This window comes from Monodon monoceros, unplaced genomic scaffold (genome assembly GCF_005190385.1).
Source record: "Monodon monoceros isolate NGI ecotype Baffin Bay Population unplaced genomic scaffold, NGI_Narwhal_1 Super_Scaffold_8, whole genome shotgun sequence".
Lineage (NCBI taxonomy): Eukaryota > Metazoa > Chordata > Mammalia > Artiodactyla > Monodontidae > Monodon > Monodon monoceros.
The window spans coordinates 67,004,469-67,025,974 of record NW_021703785.1 but is presented as its reverse complement, the minus strand read 5'-3'; the positions used below and the strand labels follow the sequence as shown (position 1 = coordinate 67,025,974).

General features: G+C 41.6%; 1 protein-coding gene across 4 annotated transcripts in view; it reads left to right on the top strand.

The window, feature by feature from the left end:
• The window catches only part of FRY (FRY microtubule binding protein), a 426,693-nt gene that overhangs the window by 92,078 nt on the left and 313,109 nt on the right, over positions 1-21,506 (top strand). For 3 of the 4 annotated variants that reach the window (XM_029209846.1, XM_029209848.1, XM_029209847.1), the window contains exon 2: positions 4,779-4,951. Coding sequence is in view for 1 of the 4 variants with exons in the window: in XM_029209844.1 (XP_029065677.1) it covers positions 4,747-4,951 (205 nt within the window). In the remaining 3 variants the exon portion in view is untranslated. Of the gene's footprint in view, positions 1-4,746; positions 4,952-21,506 lie in introns of those variants that run through there. The other variant, XM_029209844.1, reaches the window with a different exon arrangement.

The window sequence follows — 21,506 nt, the reverse complement described above, 5'->3', positions numbered from 1 at the left end:
TGTTTCCCTTCATCTGCCTTGTGAACTCTTGGCTTCTCCCCTGAAAACGCTTCACTTCCCATTCCCCTCCCATCAGGAAGAGCTGACCAAGTAGCTTTTTTTATGTCACCTCTGCACAGAGTGATCTCTCTGTGTTCCAGTAACTCGTTTGTTATAGGTCTGCTCCCTTCCTAGATCAAGAGGTTCTTGAGAGCAGAGACCTTGGACTTTGCATGGTGTCAGACACATAGTAGATGTGTCCAATCAGGGGGCTTGCCAAAGAGAAGGAACGAGGGAAGGAGAGAGGAAAATACCCTTCTAAGGAGCCCCTGAAGAATCTGAGCAGAAGGGACCTGAGACATAGGAGGAAAACAAGAGATAATAGTGTCATGGACGCCAAGGGAGCAGAGAATTTGAAGAGGGAAAGGCTGGTCATTAGTGCTAATTGCCAGGGAGAGCCAATGAGATAAGTACTGAAAATATCCATTGTATTGTCAGGAACTGAGAAAAGATTTCCTCAGCCATGGTCACACCCTAGGTAATACTGCAGGTGTGTTAACGACACCAAGCAAAGATGTGTTGGCAGTAAGTGGTGGCAGGTGACCTCTCAGAGGGATGCATCAGTGGAGTTCCTTGGCTTGGTGATATCCTTCATTATGACGTTCTATACGATGATTTTTTTTTTTTTTCCCTGGTGGCAAACCCACTGAATAATTGGTCCTCTCAGTTTACAAACTGAATGAAGAGTTCAAAACTCAGAAATATTTGCAGGATATACAGTACAGCAGAGTCAGATTGAGATTTGGAAGCTAATTGGTTGAATCTTAACGGGCCTAAAATCTTGGTGGATCATTTCTCGAAAGGTGATAATGAGCAAGGTGGTTACAGCTGTAAAACTGGACAGTTCTCAACTTGCAGCCTTCTCAAAAAATCCAAATAATTTAGTAGTGCTATTTAAAAGCTATCAAAATTCACAAGGAAATTATAGCTGCAAATGAGGAAATAAATGTCTTTCTATGGAATATTTGAACATTCTAAGAGCAAGAAGACAGTGTCTTATTAGCAGGAGGAATAAAATGTTCATGAGATGGTAACAGCATTTAATAAAAAATACACAAGTTCTTAACAGAATAGAGTCACAGATGTAGAAAATAAACTTATGGTTACCAAGGGGGAAAGCAGGGGAGGGATAAATTGGGAGACTGGGAGTGACACACACTACTGTATGTAAAATAGATAACGAATTAGGATCTACTGTGTAGCACAGGGAACTCAATACTCAGTAATGACCTATATGGGAAAAGAATCTAAAAAAGAGTGGATATATGTATATGTATAACTGATTCACTTTGCCGTAGAGCAGAAATGAACACAACATTGTAAGTCAACTATACTCCAATAAAAATTAATTAAAAAAACAAAGAAAGCTCTAAGGCTTTTGGTGCCACACAGATTAAATTTAATCCATTTTGGTCAAAAAAAAGCAAACAAACCCAAAACACAAGTTCTTGAAGAATAAGAAATTAAAATAATTCAAAAGAGATTAATATATTGGATTTTTAGGAGAATGGAAACTTTTAAAACGTAATGGTTATTAAATGTATAGGAATAGAAAATGTCCAGTTATAAATCTTAAATTACTTAACTATGCTGTAAGTTTTAAGATTTCTTTTAGCTCAGAGCCTAATATATCATCATGCCTTTGACCACTTTTGCTGGTAGTATGAAGGAGGGAGGAGTGGACTTAACATCACAGTTTGTGAATATTCTCGTTTAGCCCAAACCAAGCTAAATTATTTGTGGCTGATTATCACTCATGTTGTCAGCCAATTTAAATATTTTGAAAAGAAAGTTTACTTTTTTTATGTTCACAAATTTAATACTATTTTAAAATAAAATTGTCCTTTTTTCCATCACCCTAAAATTTGAATAATAGCAAATTCAAGCTGTTCTCACTTTTCTCTTTGAGAAAATATAGTAAATGAGCTAGATTCATATCTGTTTATATTCCCAATGAGTGGAGAATAGTTGGGCAGGAGAGGAATTAAATTGCGCATATCAGGAACCCTGAGCCCTCTCTTACATCGTTTTATTTTTAGAGGATCAGGAGATTAGGGGCACCTTCACAAGTAGGGTAGGATTTTTTTCCCCTAATTATGATTTAAATCTCAGGAAAATGGAATACGTTTATCTAAAATGCATTTTAATATGCAGAGTCTCAACATGAATACTTTATTTTTAAAGCATAAATTGGAATTCTCCTTCTCTTTTCTCATACTTTCATTCCATGGATCTTAAAGATGTCCTGACGGCTGGGTTACACGGGGAAGGCCCAGTTAGATCAGCCAGACCATTCCTCCCTCCCTCAGTGATGCAATGGAAATCTGCCTAAAACCAAGAATTGTGCTAGGAAAATAGAGGAAGACTTTAGAGTTCTTTCAGATTTCATATATACATTTAATAATGCAACATGGTGTTCTTTTGTTTTGAGTATGGCGTAGTTTTTTGTTTTTGTTTTCAGTGTGGTGTAGTTTAAAGCATGGCCTTGGGCGTAAGCGTTGGGAGTCAGGTCAAAGCTGTGTTCAGATCTCTCCCGCAGTTCCCCGGGCGTTTGGCAGTCTCAGCGTGCTCATCTGTAGAACAGGGGGATTAGGAAGAATCTATGAGATGATGCATGTCCAAAGCTTAGCACAGAACCTGGCTGGTATTAAGCATGCAATAAACCACAGCTATTATTACAGTGCCTTCCAGATGCATACACTCTTAACCCTGTGTTTGCAGCCAGCCTCTCCAAGGTGCATCCGTACCTGTTCCACACTCTGTGATAATAACACCTTTCCTCTAAGACTCCATTTCATCTCATACACACTCTTATTTAGCCCCGTGAGGATACTATGAATTGGGAAAGAAAGTCACCAAATAGCTCGACTTTCAGCTTGTCTTTTGGTAGGTTTCTCCCTGTTAGCATCCAGTATTTTGTACCCTAGGGCTCTACCCTGACACCCGTTCACGAGATTTACATTATGGAAATGTTTTCTTTCTCCTATTAAATCGGTATTTCAAACGTCAAGTAATGCTTTACTTTTTATTTCTTTACTAGAAAAAAAAATGTATTTTCATTAAGCTAAGGGAGATTGAAGAAGTCTCATGGGCTTTTCAAAATAGTTTTGTACAAGCCACTCATTGTTTTGAAGTTCGTGATACGTTCCAACTTGACAAAATAGTTTTAAGTCCTGCAAGGGAAATGGTGTAGATGTTTCTCAGAATTAGTAAAATAATTTAATAATCTAATATGTAAATAGTTTGCTGGATTATAATGATAATTTATGGGTTATAATGCAACCCTAATCTGGACACACTTGTTAAAAAAATACTTTTCAGAAAGTCTGTTGTAGTTTGAAGACCTATTTGCTAAAAGGAGCAAAGAGAATGAAACTTATACTTGTGTTGAAGCGTGTCCTCAGTTAGGTGAAAAGACCCAGCTCCTAAATTCTACCAAGTAATACAACCTACTTGGCCGCCAGGAAACCTAAGTAAACAGTGATTTCTGAAACAACCCCTAAATCCTTTATAATGGTAGGTATCTACTGCTTCCAGGCGCTGGGAAGAGAAAAGGCAGATTTTATCTTCTTTATCTTCTGACTCACTGCAACCAGACAGAACATAAGAGGGGTGTGTGTGTGTGTGAGACAGAGAGAGACAGAGGAGGGGGTGGGGGAGAGGAGACCCAGCCCTGGGACATGAGGGGATAAATGATTGAGTTATGATTTCTGCAGTCAATGAAAGAAAAAAAGGGCAGAACATTTTCACATAAATAGAGCAAGGGGGAAGGGAGCAAAGGACACAAAATGCAAACTCCGGAAGAGAAAGAAAGTATGGGACAGGTCAAGCAGGAATCTAGTCAATGCTGCTTTTTCTCAGACCACCAAACCAGTTGACCACGTTAGTTTCAAGGTGTTAGTTTCAAGTTGCAAGGCAGAACCCCCGCAAAGGTCACAGAGTTTCCTTTCCATTTGCTGAGTGGAGGCTGCCATCACTGATAGGTCACAGCTCATTTGCTAGACCTCTGACTTCGCCGCCAGACAGCTGACCTTTTCAAGAAGCCCTTTGCCAGGTAGAGCGCAGGATGGAAGGGGTGGGTAGGAAGCGGCGCAGGGTTCCCGGCACTGCTGCTCGGTACACGCCCACCACGGGTTCATTCCTCATCTCCCCAGCCATCTCTCATCTCCTTCGTCCAGCCAACTTCCAGTCGGCTGCCTGCCAGATAAGGAATTTAATAAAGACAGATGTTTGTTCTGCGTGTGTAGTTTGAAACAGAAAGGTAGGAGGAAATGTAAAATGTTTCCCAAAAGCTTGTAAAAAATCTTGAATAGTTTGGGAAGTAATAATAATTAGGCTTGCGATTTGCATAGGTATTCATTCTTAAGAGCAAGTTGTGTTTGCTCTATGGCATCGCACTAATAAAACAGAAATTTCACACAGTAACCATCACTTTTATTACCCGTGTGCCACATCTGTTCAACTTCCTCAGTCTTCTGAACCTAATGATATTTTGGATCTCTCCTCCCTGGTGCTATTAGCTGTGGATAGGAGGGGCTCCTTCGTAATTCTACACCTGTTCAAGTCCACGCCCATCAACTCGCTAAGCTTCCCAGACAAGTGCGTGGTGAAGCATGAGAACATCTGAATCTGGGGTGGAGACGCAGATGGCTGAGGCTGGGCTTGGCTTTTCAGATTTTGTTAAGAAAATCTAATGTATTTCCTACCATGGCAGTTGATGATGGCAATTTATATTCCAGGACGAAGAACAAACTAAATTCATCTCAAAATGATTGTAAATCATCAAGACGGAGTAGCCTGCCACCTGAACTACTCATAGGAAATGACATTAAAGGAAGACTTCAAAGAAACATTAAAAACTTGGAACCCATTCACCTGAGGCGCCCGAAAAAGAGACCATCCATATTTCCAGGTAGGATTTGTTTCTGTTGATGCCTGCCAGTTAAAAAAAACAAACCAAAAGCAACAAGGACTGTATTTCATTTGTAATGATCAGATGTGTTACATTTAAAATGAACTTGGGACATGTTTGAAAGCTTGAGGCAGCTCAAGCTAAACATGTTTGAGTATAAAATATAGAATGATTCTTTCATCTGAAAGCACCCCCATCTTTTTTCTTTTCTTTTCTTTCTTTATTTTCATATCTTTAAGGGTCTGTAAATAGGCGGCTGTTTTATTATCAGGCATCAAGATCAGGGAACCTCTTTGCTTGCAATCCTGGAGAATTCCATGCTGCATTTCATTCTCTGGTGTGTTTTCTTTATTTTGCAAGATTATGGCATTGTTGAGTGAAGCTGATATTTGTGTGCCCCAGAAATTAACACCATTAAATACTCGAATGCATGCTTCAAATTCCTGTCTTGCATCAGAGCCTGAAACATTTGTAGTAAAGGGCTCAATTAAACAATGTGGATGGTGAAATGTATTGCAGCACAGAAGACTCAGGGATTTCAATCTTGATAAAGAGACTCTGATGGCAGCTTTAGATGTCCATGCCTGGTATTAGAGGTGTGTAGCTTGTAGAAGACGCCTGTGATTGTGAACTCTCACTGAGGTGTCACACTGGTGGGTGTGTGGTCACTGGAGAGGATGAATTATTTAGTCAACTTATTTCACTACTGTTTGCATTGGAATCTCCTGGAGAAACTGAAAGTGGCCTTTTTGTTTGTGATTGATTGATTGGAGTCTTTAAGGAGGATAGATTAGACACAACTGCTGAGGGCTAACTCTGTGATGATAGAAAATAAACAAGAAAAATTCATTCAAGCTTTACTTCATCATGAAAATGAAATGAACCCCCCTAACAGTTGAGTCTTTTTTAAAAATATTTATCTATTTATTTGGTTGTACGGGGTCTTAGTTGTGGCAGCTGGCTCCTTAGTTGCAGCTTGCCAGCTTCTTAGTTGCGGCATGAGAACTCTTAGTTGCGGCATGCACGTGGGATCTAGTTCCCTGACCAGGGATCGAACCTGGGCCCCCTGCATTGGGAGCACAGAGTCTTATCCACTGCGCCACCAGGGAAGTCCCACAGCTGAGTCTTTATATTGAGGTGGGAGCTCAATGGATTCTCGTCTGGACTGTGTCCCTAAATGGTCTCCAAGCCACCTCACCGACCCCTGTGGCCTTCAGGTACATTACTTCTGCTATTTCTGCTGCCATTTCCCTTCTTGGGGACAGCAACAGGAGATGGACTCTTAACATCCTCCCTATCTGCTAGGGTCTCCAGTTGACAAGGTAGAGAGTTGTCTGCCCAAAGTTTGAACAATAGTGGCTACTTTTTTTTCTAAATTCCCTTTCACATGAACCACAACTTCATTGTCATGTAGGTCTCACTAACTTCTTTTTACAGTGGTTGACTTAGAAATGCCACCAGGCTGCAAATCCCACCACAGCTCCTAAACATCAGCTGAAAACAGCAATGTACATAGGTTGTGATAACCATTCCTGTGTTATATGCTGTGTGGTTACACATAAAGGGTGGATATAACGTGGGACCTGAGCGTCAGAGAAATTAAGACGCAACTCAAAATTGATAACTGGCAAAACTACGGGTCAGACATGGGTCTTTTAACTCCAGTGTTGAAGCTGTTTCCCTCTGTTACCCTGTGCTGCGTTGTCAACTGTTGTTCTCATTTGTCTAATGAGATGCAAGATTGAAGACATGTCAGCGTTCCGATGTGCATTCACTCTGACCCTTACATACACACAGTCAACTTTATCCTCTCTCTCAAGTCTCCTGTTTTCAGTCCTGCACTGAATGATTGAATGATGGGTTGATCAGCTCATTCATTCACTCATGAAATATTCATTTCGTTCTTGCGCTGGTCTAGGGTGGACCTTGAAGAACCGAGCTACATGTTACTCTTGTGTTCTTATCTCCCGTTTCTCCTCTAAGGGCCGTCTCACACTGCAGACAGTTATCTACCCAAAATGCAAATATGTTTGGGTCATTCCCTTACCATTCTTCAGTGGCTACCCTCGCTCTTCAGATAAAGTCCAGACTCCTTAAAGTGAAGTATACGAGACTGCCTACCTGGCCGCTGCTTCCGTCCCCGGCCCATCTCTTTGCTCTCCTCCCCTTGCAGTCCTGCAAACTCAGCCAACTTTAGATCCCCGTGGTCCATAATGCTTCCTCTTCCAGGGTAGGTGCTATATAACCTACCTGCGTAGTTTCACCCAACTAATTCCTACCTTGGCTTCAGGTGTCAGCTTGACAGCCCTTGTAGGGAATGTCTAGGAAGTTTTCCTGACCCTCCCATCTGGGTGGGGTCCATTCTCCGTCCTTCTCATAACACCTGGACTTTTCCCTATCACAGCACTTATCACATTGTATTGTAATTATCTGTTTACTTGTCTGTATCTTCCACTGGCCAGTGAGCCAGGGACCATATTAGTCTTGTTAACCATTGTGTCCCTTGTACCTATCACAATGCTTGGCACATAGCATGAACTAATAAATATTTATTCAGTTGACTCAAATCGTGATGGACAGAATGAACCCTTGGCATGCCTTGTATGCTCTGCTTTCTTCCACTTTCGCATCCTCCCTTACCTCCCAACACACACACAGGTGCACACACACACGCCTGTGTTCCTGTTATGCCCTTTCTTCCATTCTCCACCTGGACTCCGAGGCCTAATTCAAGACTTCTGTCTTCTGTAATCATGCAGTCTTCCCATCTCTTTGAGTTCTCCTTTCATGCCTACCACTCACCTCCTTGGCCTCAGTACTGCATAAAGAGTCCTTCCCTTTCTTCCTGGGATCATGTTCAGTTGTCTTAGGTTGTGAATGGGTTTGGTGGTCACTTTGTCACTTTGTGGCAACTAAGTTTCTATTTGTATAGAAACTCTTTGAAAACAGGGACAATATCTTGTATGGCCCAATTGTATCCGAGAGGGAATTGCACATAGTAGGTGGTCAGTTAACATCTGGTGGTAAATTAACTAATTTGCTGTGAGGCTGTGTCCATCCTGTGGGGCCTATCTGATTCTAGCTCCAGGAAAGAACTAGTTGGCAGTAGAGACTATCAAAAGGGAAAGTCTTTATACTGATTTTCATCACCATATAGGAACTCCTGGTGGGGGAAATGCAGGTACCCCTTGTCTCAGTGTGTAATTCATTTGTTAAAACATATGTTAGGATTCTGCTATATGCCAGGATCATTCTAGACCTTGGGAAGAGAGCAGAAAATAAGACAGTTTCTTATGTGGCTGATGGGAAAGAATTTTCCTAGCAGGATGCCTTGCATATTGTGCAACCCGACAAATACCTCTTGAGAAAAGGGGTGAAGGGGGTACCATACTCACAGCAGTGAATCTTGAAAATCAAAACCAATACATTTAAAAATCATATTTTTATGATTTTTACAAAAACATCAAAAACTAACTGTTTTTCTTCCCTTGAAGAAGCCTCAACAGTAGAACTAGTTTGAGTTACTCAGTTGAAGTTCTTCCATCTCGGCTTCACCAGACCAGGCATTAAGAGTGTAGGTAGGTCTCTAGCGGGCAGCTAACCTTGCTTCCTTGTCCTCCTGAAAGAACTCCAGCAGCTCCAGAGCAGAGGGCTCAGCTCTGTGAAAGAAAGCGAAGGAGGAGAGAGATGTGGTCCTTACACATACCACATCCATAGGCGCGTCAGATTGAAATGAGCATCTCATCCTGCACCTGGAAGAAAGTGGGGCTCAGGTGCCAGGTGTCATGGGTTGTTCACTCAGCACTCGTAAGCAAGCAAGTTGGTGTGTTTGATCAGCTCATTCTTAAAATACCCTACCGATTTTACAATCATCTGTTTGAAAAGCGAGGAGCCATCTGCTTGGAGGAAACAGGCAGTTCCACGTACTTCCTTGTTGCTTAGTTAGAGGACGAGTGTGGGACCTCGAGGAGGAGGGCCCTCTGGTCAGGACTCACATGGCAGATAGGCCAGCATGCAAGCTAACCTCCATTCTCATTTTTAAGTCGGTTGTGTTCCAAAGGGATTTTTTAAAAAAAAAATCCTAAACGATCTAAAAAAAGTTATTTAAAATCATTTTAATAAAAAAAAACAGATTTTGAACATTTTCTAAAGTAAAACTGCTTTTTTTTTTTTCTTGCTGTATGTAGGATTTCATTGGAAACACAGGGAAGTAGTAAGAACACTGGCAGCTAGATGGTTCTAGCCTCCCTGAGGGTGGCCAGAAGGAGACGGTGCAGCTGGGCAGTTGGGTTCAGGCTCCCTCCAGGGCGCCTGCTTATCCCAGGCACAGGGAAAGACACTCTGTAATTAAGCCCGCCTCCTCCAGTTGTGTGCTCGATGTTAGAATTCTGTTACTCTGCGGACTTTCCTGGATTCGCCTTCCAATGCCGGGGGTGCGGGTTCGATCCCCGGTCGGGGAACTAAGATCCCACATGCCTCGCGGCCAAAAACCAGAACATGAAACAGAAGCAATATGGTAACAGATTCAATAAAGACTTTAAAAATGGTCCACATCACCCCCCCAAAAAATCTGTAAAGAATAAAAAAAAAAAAAAGGAATTCTGTCACTCAGAATCCCTGCTGAGTGGTGATTTGATGACGTTTCAGCAGGGCCTTCCAGGGACAAGGAGGACGGGGGAGGACCTCCTTAAGGTCGCACTGTAAACAGTGCTTCCTGGGAGTGTGTGCAGTTGGATTCAGTGGCTGCTCTTGGTGATGACAGGACCCATGTTTCGTACACCTGGGTGTCTTTGACGTGGGAGGTGCCCTGGAGGTGGTGAGGTGTGCAGGCAGGGTGGCGGCACGTGAGAAGCACCATGTCATGGCCTCTCCGGAGCCGCACTCCTGTCCATCTGGCGGTGTGACTTCCTACCACGGCTGCTTCCAGAGGTGGCTGTGCTCAGGGCCTAAGACAAGGGAGCCTCAAAGGCACGAGTCTGAACTTGTCCTCTCATGAAAGGATTTCAAGACAAAGGATTTCACCAAGGAGGTATCTACCTCACAACTGGGTTCACGTTCTGGTCCCCCATCTTACTAAACGTGTAATGGACGAGTCACCTGATCCCTGGGAACCTGTTTATTTCTTCATCTGTGAAATGGGAGCGAAAACACCAGTGTCACAGGGTTACATGAAATGCAAATGAGATAGTCCGTGAGGATGAAATGATACACAGCTGGAATTGACTGTGTTCGCTTATTCTTTGTTGATATCAAAGGTTTTGTTTCACATAATTTATACTTTACATGGGTGGGTGGTAAGTGTAATTGGAACACTTTTGCAAATCTTCATGGATGGAAAGTTATCCTAAGTCGTCAATCAAACCCTCTGCTAAGGTAAATTATTATTATTATTACTTTTTTTTTTTTTGCGGTATGCGGGCCTCTCACTGTTGTGGCCTCTCCCGTTGTGGAGCACAGGCTCCGGACGCACAGGCTCAGCGGCCACGGCTCACGGGCCCAGCCGCTCCGCGGCACTTGGGATCTTCCCGGACCGGGGCACAAACCGGTGTCCCCTGCATCGGCAGGCAGACTCTCAACCACTGCGCCGCCAGGGAAGCCCTGCTAAGGTAAATTCTATATGATGAGACACCACTAAAAGACCTATTAATTTTCCATGAAAAGAGGGTAACAAGGAAGCTCTTCTTAATAATAAAAATATCCATATATTTTCTCAACATGACCTCATTAAACTTGAGAGTATTGTCATGTCAGGCCTCTGAAAATTGTTCTGTATCAGAAACAACACTATCTGTGATTTCAAAACTTACTTGTGTGGCCTTGTGTTTAATGATTTTGCCTAACTTTGTCTAACACCTTGCTTTGGGAAATTCAGCTTAGGCTTTTTTTTTTTTTTTTTTTTTTTTGGTTATACCTCGTGGCATGTGGGATCTTAGTTCCCCGACCAGGGATCAAACCTGTGCTACCTGCAATGGAAGCACGGAGCCCTAACGACTGGACCACCAGGGAAGTCCCAGCTTAGGCTTTTCTTTGAACTAAAAGTTGGAATAGGATGGTAGTTCATTCACAATTACATATAATGTATAGCTTATATATAAGATTAAAAATGAACTCACCACTTGAAATGAATCTTTTTAAATATTAGGAGTATTTAGACTTCCAAAAGTTTTGGAAGTCAACGTTTGACATTTTGATTTAAAATATTTAAAATATTTATAGCATTTCTTACTCAAAAATACTAATGCAACAAAGACTGAGGTATCCTGTTTCCTTAAATAATCGTATTTGTTTTATGGATAAGTTTATTCAGGGAGGTGAAATTTCTGTTCTTTTTTGCTTTGTTTTTTTTTCTAAAAGGAAACAAAACCAAAAACTTAATGAGGATATTAGTGGTAAACCAGTTACTTTTAAGAAAAACAAAAATGCTAATACTAGTCACATGTGTGATAACCAAAGGGAAGTATGTTTTACCTTTATGCAGGGACACAGAATAAGCAGAAGGCATTAGATTTACGGCTTGACTTCAGGCTTTTCCTCCTTGTCATAAAAAAATAAATAAATACAAATATACGGTTCTGAATACAGGACTTACGATATAAGTATATTGAGAAGTGGCTTAAATGCTCCTGTTCTAAAAGCAGTTCATTTCCGTTTGCTGATCTATAGCAAATGTATAACTTTTCAGATTTGAGAGCTCCCACACACTTTTCTTCCCATTCTTAAATCTAACACTCTAAGGTCTAGCAGTGACATCTAGACTATGAAAAGATTGTGTTTTTACATCCACATAACTTTATATTTACTCAAGATAGTTCAGTGATAATTTTAAGCATTTTAATTGTTTTCATAAATAATGTACTTTTAACAAATATTTAGCAGGGGGTATGGCCATCCAGTTACTCAGTTATGCAGAGAAATGACCATACCCTAACATTCTTTTGCTTCAGATACTTTGGGACTCTGTACAGAATGTTTACCTTCAAAGTTTAATTAGAATATCTCCAGCATTTCTTTAAAATCTAGGAGCTTAAACAGGTAGTCATTTTTGGGTGACATGCCTGGAAAAACTCTCATTACAAGATGGTCAGAGTGTTTTAGGTCACGACTTCCAAACCTTTCCATCCTAAGTGGGGCATGAGTTAATTTTTTTGTGCCGAACAACAGATTGTCAGATTTACCTTTGAACATCCTGGGAGTTCAGAGCACAGAGATGGAGGAACCACAAAGGTGGTATGTACTTTTGTCAGTAGATCAGATTTCTCCACAGTGCTCCCTCAGCTATCAAATCATGCTCTTCTCTCCCACCCTGATACTTAAGAAGGACTAAGTCATCTTGATGGATAATAAATACTGGATGGTGTTTTGGAGTAATTATGGGCCAGAAAGATTCAATTCAAAGAAACATTCTTTAATTTTAAGTATCAAAATAGTGCCCAAGGATAAATGGAAGATATGCATATGGGAAAGACTACAACATCTATTCAACAAAAATCTAAGCTATCTTGCTGAACGACTACTAGATGAGATGCAAAATGCTGCGGAGGACAGGTTGATGGTTAGGACATTGATACACAGCAATTTGTTCTCCTTTCTAATTTTTTACTAGGAGAGCAGGGTGCACTAATTTGGGTGTTCATGCTTCTCTGACACAAGTGTTTAAGCTCTGTGTTGCACCAGCTAATGGCAATACTGACACCGTGTCATCTGGCACAGAAACCCTAATTGTCAGTGAAACATCTCCCTACAGGAAAGTCCCAGGGGATCTTAATTGTCCTCTGCATCAGGGTTTCTTTGCTGGGAGATTGTTTACCTTTTGTAAATTGTGACTCTTCTGCACCCTCTAAAACACTTCTGGCCTGATCAGTCTCCTGGACTTGAGTTTTTTCAGCTAAGGAACTGAGCACAATGAGGAAAGAACACCAGGGCCTGGTGACGGCCCTGAGTTCAGATCCAGCTCCGGGAAGGACAGGTGGAAGAAAGCCACGCCCCTCCCTAAGCTCTGGGCCCCTGGGCAGGGCAGGCAGATCCTGGGGCACTGCTGGCATCTCTTTGCTCCCCTTCAGGCCACACTCCGCTGATCTCCCTCATCTGGGCTGGAAACAAAATAAAGATCAAGCCTCCTGGACGCCAAAAACAAAAACAAAACTCAGTGAGAAAGGGTTATAAGTCGAGTGTTCCTCCCCAGGGCCCAGCTCAGGAAGGGTTTCCAGTCTTCTAAGATTTTCATATGCTTGTACAACTAAGGGAATATTAACTGAGCAACTTAAGGCATTCATTTTCAATTAATTGCACAAATGCAAATTACTGGAGAAGGTTTTTCAGAATCCACAGGCACCAGCCCTGGAGATTTGATTGAGGAAGTCTAGGCTGGGGCTGGGCTTCTAATCGCTTTGTGAAAATTATCCCCAGGTACATGGGACGTTTGTCCCATCCCCTAGTTGAGAACTGCAGACTTAAAGGAAGTGGAAAAGATCCTCAAAGATCAAAGTCATTCATAAACTATCCCCGGTTCCCATGTAGGAAGTGGTAGGCATCTATTCATGGCAGGCCCCCGGCCCTGCCTCTTGTCATTCAGTCCTCTCTCCCACACACCCAGCCATCACCACCCTCAAAGGTCAGTGTGTTCTTGGGCAGGAAGAGAACCTGTATTTTCTCTCCTAATAGTGCCTGGATTTGAGTTCCATTATATACAGGCCTCCTCCTGGTTCCGCCTCATAATCTTACACACTACCCATCTAGGTCTTTGTTGTAAACCCTGCTCACAGCAGAGGGTAAAACACTAGGACTGTTTCTGCCACCTCTTGATCAATTTTTAAAATGTTAACGATGTGCTGAATGTTTGTGTCCCCCCCACCCCAGAATCCATATGTTGAATAATCCCCAATGGGATGGCATTTGGAGGTGGGGCCTTTGGGAGGCAGTTAGGTCATGTGGATGGAGCCCTCATTAATGGGATTAGTACCCTTGTGAAAAAAAGACAGGAGAGAGATGATCTCTCTCGATTTCTCTCTCTCTGTCTGCCATATGAGGACACAGCGAGAAGTCAGGAAGAGGGTTCTCACTAGACACCAAATCAGCCAGCACCTTGATCGTGGACTTCCCAGCCTCCAGAACTGTGAGATGTAAATGTTTGTTGTCAAAGCCACCCGGTCTATATTAATTGGCTATAGCAGCCTGAATTGACTAAGCCAATTGGATGAATGAGAAATATTTGAGTCCGTAAGAGAAGAAAAACTCTTAATACAACAAACAAGTAATATAATAAAATATAGAAATGTTCAGTGAATGAAAGTTGATGAATATCATGCACGATACTTAGTGCTGCACAGAAATTGCATTATTCGGAAATAAACTATAGCGACTTATTTTCTTTTGTTATTGAATCACATCCATCCAAAATAAATAGCAGTTGGGCAACTTCTCAAAAGAAATATTGCCAAAATGTAATTACTTTTAATAAAGATGCCACAAATTACTTCATAATTATTTAAACAAAAGGCAATGCAGTTTTGGAAGACTGTAAACATCCCGACGTTGTGACCTTGTACTTTGTCTTAATTTCTGCTGAATTAGAAAGGGCTTTGCTGTTTCAAATATACCCATGCTATTCAGTCCTTCAGCAAAAAAGTAGGTGACTAAAGTCTGTGTGCTTAACCATGCTTGACGAATGTTGATAATGATAGAAGCCATTTTATTGGCGGTAAATCAGCTTCTGATTTCCACACCAAACACTCCCACAAGCACAAACATGGTTGGGCAGGAGGCAGGGAAGTGGTCTGGAATCATATCCTTCATGGACAACCTGAAATGAAAATGCAAAATCTCCATCAATGGGGTGCTGGTTGGGCGTAAGGGGGTACAGAGGAAGCCCAGAAGGCATTTATCTAACATGCTTAGCAGAGGGAGCTTAAAAAAAAAAGCAAGCAAAAAGAAAATAAGGTTACATCTGTCCCCCACAGCAGGAAATTTGTGGGGTGGTTTTTATTTTGAACATTTTACTGCTATGGACGGGGCAAAATGACTTGCAGAAATGAAACTGTGTTTGGTGCTTGCCTCTGTGGAGTGGGGAAGCTCCCTGAATGTCACCGAGACGGTGAAGAGGGAGGGTGGTGGCGGGAGTGTAATCCTTGTTTATTTGATAAGTAATGGTTCTCTCTTTAAAAGGCTCTTTTAAAGTTTCCCGACCTTGAAAATAATGAGTGAACACAAGACTGGATAGAGTGAGATAAGAAAGAGTGGAAAGTTTCTGTTCCATCCTCTCCCCCAGACAACAACGGATTCTATATCTCTATCCAACCACTGCCTCGGGGGATTGACTTATTGGAAATTGAAGCAGTGGGAGGGAGACAGAGCCAGCCGGGAAGAGTCCATTGGCTTCTCATTGTCACACTCCTCCTTGAAAGGCTCCCCAGCTCAGCCTGCACATTATTGCTTTAAAACAGTGTTAGGATCTAGCTCAGTTGTATTTGCGCAGCAGAGATAGAAATGACCAACATATGAGCTGTTGATGTTCAGACAGAAGTCCAGCATTGCACGTTGCTTTCCTTAAGTTGGAAAATACAGTGCGTAGAAGTTGATGAAAAATTTACTCAAAAATCCACCACACTCTTTCAGGGGCTATAGTAGAGGGGTACATATACGGTTCTGCTTCTTTAAAGTGTGGACATTTGAGATTAACACTGTAAAATCGATTAATGTGTAATTGTTGTGCACAACATACAGATTAATCAGCCGTCTGGAATTCTGTCCCTGCTCTGGACCAGAGTGTTTACAAGCCTGGGATCTCGCTTACTGTACAGTAGTTATCATCTTAACATCCCACATTGCTGTATGCTACTCATTGCTGAATGGAACGGCTCATAACGTCTGTTTAAAAGCAGCATAATTCCGTAGTTTTAGGACTTTAAGTTTTAAACGTTATAAAATGTCATGCATTTCATCCCAAGTGGCAATATTTCTCCAATCAGTTTTTAAGGAATATGATTAGATGAGAAGTATACCTCACTTTCAAAATATTTTAATTTCATCATTGAGAAAATTGGAAGGACATCCATTTTTAAAGTCGTGGGGATTCTTCAAGCTTCGATCTTGCCAATTCTGGGCATTAATGAGCTAATTCAGCTTTTTGGTCATCATTGCTATTGTTTTATTCAATGAGAGGGCATCTTAGAAGACTTATGATGTTTCTCCAAAAGTTGAATTCTTAATTCCTTGCTAATTATTCATCTTATAGATACGTCTTTGAGTCCTGGGATTTACTGTTTTTTCAGAGCTCAAACTGCAAAAAGTGCTTGGTGGTTGTGTTGTTGAAGAACTTAGACAAGCACTTGGCAGGGAGCACAGTGGAAAATCAGAGCATCATTGAATTACGGATCTGAAAGAAATCCTAGAGAGCATCTAATTCAATGCACTCATTTTACAGATGAAGAAATACAGACCTACACAGACAGCTTACATTGAGGGTCTCCTGCTTCCCAGCATAATCTTCATGAGGTCATCACCAAAACCTAGTTTAAGAACCTCTGGGGTCATTTTTTGTCAACAAGAAAGTGAGGAGAAAATGATGCCCGCAGCTTTCCTTGTGGGTCCCAGAGGCAAGCAATCCATGCACCAGCCTGTGTTTATTCAGCCTCCACACACCCACCCTTCTGCACAGGACACTGCGGTGGAGAGGCAGGGCAGGGGGAGGTTGAAGCTTTAAAAGGTACGTGTCAGTCACAGGTGGTGACACACCCAGCTGAAAGGCGAGCCTGGCCCAGTGCACGGCATCAAGATCTCAGCTGGCTTTATTTTTCATTCTGTCCTTAAGAGATGAAAAGTCTGTTTCTTTGATGAAAGGAATCAAGCGAGCGAGGGGGAATTTTAGTTTTGGGAAACTTTTGTTCAAGGAAGTGTACAGGAAACATGATTGTCCTCAGAGATGTGATCCAGGGGAAAACCTAGACCCTATATAAACATTTCTTTTGTGGGGGGAAAGCTGTAGGAATATTTTCCTCTTGAACGGTGAAAAGGTCTACTAAATTGTCATTGTTCTCACAGACTAAGATCACCATTCCCGTGTCACAGTGGGGAAGCTAAAGCATATGGAAATAATCTGTTCAATGTTAAGAGGGCAAATTTGAGACAAGATAAGATTTCACAACTTTTCAGTTTCAAGTTCTCCTTCACCAAATATTCTGAGGTTTATTCCATTCTCATGTTCAAAAAGTTATAACCCAAAGCAGCTTTAAAACCCTGTATCTTAGTGATTGAACAAAAAATGTATATGTCTTTTTTTTCCACACAGGGTATAACCAAATCCCTAATTAAAGATCAGTTAATAAGGCCCCTGATTAAAGGGGCATCGAAGGTAGACAGTAGACTTAGCCTGACTGTGCTTGTGGAGCAGCTGTGTGCCTGCGTCTATCATTGAAAAGTAAATACTTTGCTCAGTTGAGGGAAATGTATTACTTTTTAAGGTTGTCAGGGCTCAGTTTAATCTTTGAAAAATAGGTCACTCTGTTGTTTTGTGTGGTCCTCAGTTTAAAAAATTATCTAACCGCAGGTTCTATACCTCTGAAGGGGTATGTAATAAATAATCATTACTTTGGGAAAAGGATTCTACAAGAGCTCAAAATAAAGCAAAAAAAGTTTTTTTTTAAAGCTTATTTCTTCTAAGCACTAGGGTTTGAAAATACAGAAGATTTTTTTTTTTCTGTTTTAAAGTTTTAAAGTAATAGAAGGAGAAGATCATATAACCTCACATAACCTAAAAGTCAGCTGGGAGCAATTTGCTCTCAAAATTTAAGTAAAGATTGATCAAGCTTCCATGCCAATACCTACAGAAAGTCCCAGGCCCAGCCCCCAGATCTCTATAACTTCAGAGACACTGTCCTTCTGCTTAAGTTCCTGCTTCTGCTCATTTTTTTTTCAAATATTCCCAGTTTTTATTTCTTTCTAGGCATATGACAGAATTTTACTTCCTTTCCCCTAGAATTTAGTATAACCATTTGGCATTTTGTGGCCAGGGAATTTTGAGAGTCACAATTCAGTGTGTCATGATTGGGTGGACATTTTAAGCACCACATCTGAGACACCATATCCCCTTTCTTCTACTTCAGTGATTGTAGAAATTGATGTCAAGATAAGGCCTTCGTCAGCCTGAATCCAAAGAAGCATAAGTAAACACCCTGTAAATTCTGCTAATGTTTTGTTTGTTTGTTCTCTTTTGCCGTTTATGGATTTTCCCATTATCTTCTTATGCTGTGTGAATTCAGAAGGGGAGTTCATCCTCTTTCCTTGATTTCCACAAACAAAAACTCAACCATAAAAGCCTGTGTGTATAGCAGATTCTGTGGATGACCAGAGAGACAAAGAGGATGTAGGTTTTAGATATTCATTCAGCACAGACAATGCTGATTTAATATTAGATGTCCCTGTTCTTGAAAAGCCCTTTCAGCCACCCTAACATTTGAGATTTCTCAGTGCCTACTCTACCAGTATTCTTAACCCCTGGACATCTTTTTTTTTTTTTTTTTTTTTTCCGGTACGCGGGCCTCTCACTGCTGCGGCCTCTCCCGCCGCGGAGCACAGGCTCCGGACGCGCAGGCTCAGCGGCCACGGCTCACGGGCCCAGCCTCTCTGCGGCACGTGGGATCCTCCCAGACCGGGGCACGAGCCCGTGATCGATTCTTTCAAATTCCTTTCTACCACATCATCCCCAGAATTTCATGTTCTTCTCCCTCTGTCATATAGAGCAATTCTGATCTTACCAGCTGCTACCCCCAGCTCTTCCTTTGGCCTATCACAGCACATCCAAAACCAATCTAGGTGCTCATCAAAATCAAAGGGCCATCTGAGATTACTTCCTTTAAGCCCATGGTCATCATAGGGGTACATAAGAACCATCTCAAATTTTGTTAAAATTAAATTCAGATGCTGGCTCATCTGGTTTGGGGTTGGCCTGGGAGTACTTACTATTAATAGTCATGATTTGATTCTGATTGAGGGATCTTCCACTCATTCTTTGAGAAACTCTGTAGTCTAATAAGAGTCATCCTCTATAGGAGGCAGCTGGATTCTAGATAACAGGGTTTTTCCTCCTTTACATATAGAGTGTACCTACAAAATCCTGCAAAGACCCCGCTGTGATTGGGGTTAAACGTCTCCCTATCATCCTATTGCTTTACCATCTTATGGTGTAAGCCCAGGGTCGCTCTGCTTAGAAGCTCTGTCAGTTAAAACTTGGGTAGACTCATTAGTAGGGGATAAGACTCATATTTCCTGTCTTAATAGGATTTATCTTGTCAAACATGTTTGTATTCACTTAAACAGGGCCAGTGACCCATGTAGCTAAGTTACATAGGGGACGCAGCTTGCTCTGGGACAACCCAGGGTACTTTGCTTCCCATCTTCCAAAGATGTAGAACCGAAGACAGTCTTAAGGGATCAGGAATTAAGACCGTCTTGGGTTAGCAGGTGTTCACATTATTTTATATTTTTAATACCCAGACTAGTGATGATTTCATATTGATTTGGGCAGCATTATTCAATGAGATTAGCTTTGTTTTCCACTCAGTTTACAAGATAGCTATGTCCCTTTTAAAAGCTAATTTAATTACAAACCAGAAACTGATCAGAGGGTTATTATAAAGTGTATAAATTATCCATACTATGAATTAATAAATTCTCTTACATAATATAATGCATCTTAAATAATTTGTTTTACACAAATGTGGTGCACATTTCAGGAAGCTGTCAACTGTGTTGTGTTAAGAAATACGTATATATCTACACTATCCTTCCTAATACATTTACTGTCTTTTGTCTAGTTTCTGTCATCCTTCTACCTCAATTCTTAGCTCTTTGATTAAAAGAGCTAAATTTTCTATTTTTTTAATGTCCCTGAAACATTTATCTAATGATTCCTGCCCTCAGTGGATGTTCAGGAAAATGCTTACGCCCCACCCAGAGCTGTGTCGTACTCTTCCCTCTTCCAGTAACAGTGTGTGGACCTAGATACGTAATTTAGCCACCTTGTACACCCTAGAATATTCCCTGAAAAGTGGGATAAAAATAGTATCTAATCTCTAAAATCTCTACTATTTTAAGGACCCCTCTGGAGTCTAGAACTGCATCCCCGAAGTAGTTCTCTCATCCACTGGTAGCTTTAATTCTCTTAAACATTGAGATATTCTGTAACACCCCGCACCTCCTTTCTGATAGCGCCTCTATCGTGTTTTAGCCCCTTTACTTTCAGGATCAAGCCTACACTCTTGAGCATGGCTTTGAAGACCCAGGAGCCCTCCCAGGGTGGCCCCGTGCTCAGAGGGAAGGCTTCGTCCCTGCCCCTGACCTTCCTGCACACATTCCGGCCACATGGAACCACTGAAGCCCTCTGGCCCTGCTCCCCTCTCATTGGGGCGGGTCTTCACACAGGCTTACTTGTAAATCTGCCCACCTTGCTTTTCTCTGTCATATTCTTTTTCAAGGCTGAGCTCAAATGTCATCTTATCTCTCAAACTGTCCCTTAACACTCCCACCCTCAGATGGTTTAGTTGTATCTTACCTTTTGTTTCGTATGTCTTCACACACTGTTATGGTGTTTAATGTTGTTTGTATCGTTAGTACCACCCCCTCTGTTCCAAGCCTTTTTCTTTTTTATAACTTTACTTATTTATTTTATTTTTGGCTGCGTTGAGTCTTCGTTGCTGCGTGCAGGCTTTTTCAGGTTGTGGCGAGCAGGGGCTACTCTTCGTTGCAGTGTGTGGGCTTCTCATTGCGGTGGCTTCTCTTGTTGCGGAGCACAGGCTCTAGGCGCGTGAGCTCCAGTAGTTGTGGCACACGGGCTCAGTAGTTGTGGCGCACGGGCTTAGTTGCTCCACGGCATGTGGGATCTTCCCAGACCAGGGCTCGAACCCATGTCCCCTGCATTGGCAGGTGGATTCTCAGCCACTGCACCTGAAGGCAGATACTGTGTATCCCATGCATGAGTGAATGAGCGAGTAAATGAATGAATGGATGCTTTTCCTATCTGTCTATATATTAACTGCCTGGTCTGTCTTAGCGATCAGTAACATGCACAAAGCTAAACTATTTCCCAAGAATTGATAGTCATCCTTAGTATTAGTTTTCCAGTGAAAGTGGTTTATTTTCCTCTCTCCAAATCCCTCACCACCTGGACTCCTGTTATTTTGCTCTTGCCTTAATATATCCCATTTCGAGAGGATGTTTTGCTTATAGTATTAGCTACTTCACATCCTTTGCAGATTTAAGTAAGTGAGAAGTATAATGCAGCATCTTCTGAGCCTCATGTGATCTGAATAAAATCTTTTTCCATCAAAGGCTGCATCATTTTTTCCACTTCCCTTCCCCACTTACTGTATCCTGGTTAAAACCGATGTCAGCCCTGTATGTGTCCATCATGTTGCCTAATGTTTTGAGTCAGTACCCTTTATTAACTTATTTTGCTCCTGCATCCATGATTGGCTAGAATTATTTGACAACTTCTTTTTGGCTAACATAGATTTACAAAACAAAACTTTCTAATGCACTTCGCGTTTGCTGGTACCATTATGCA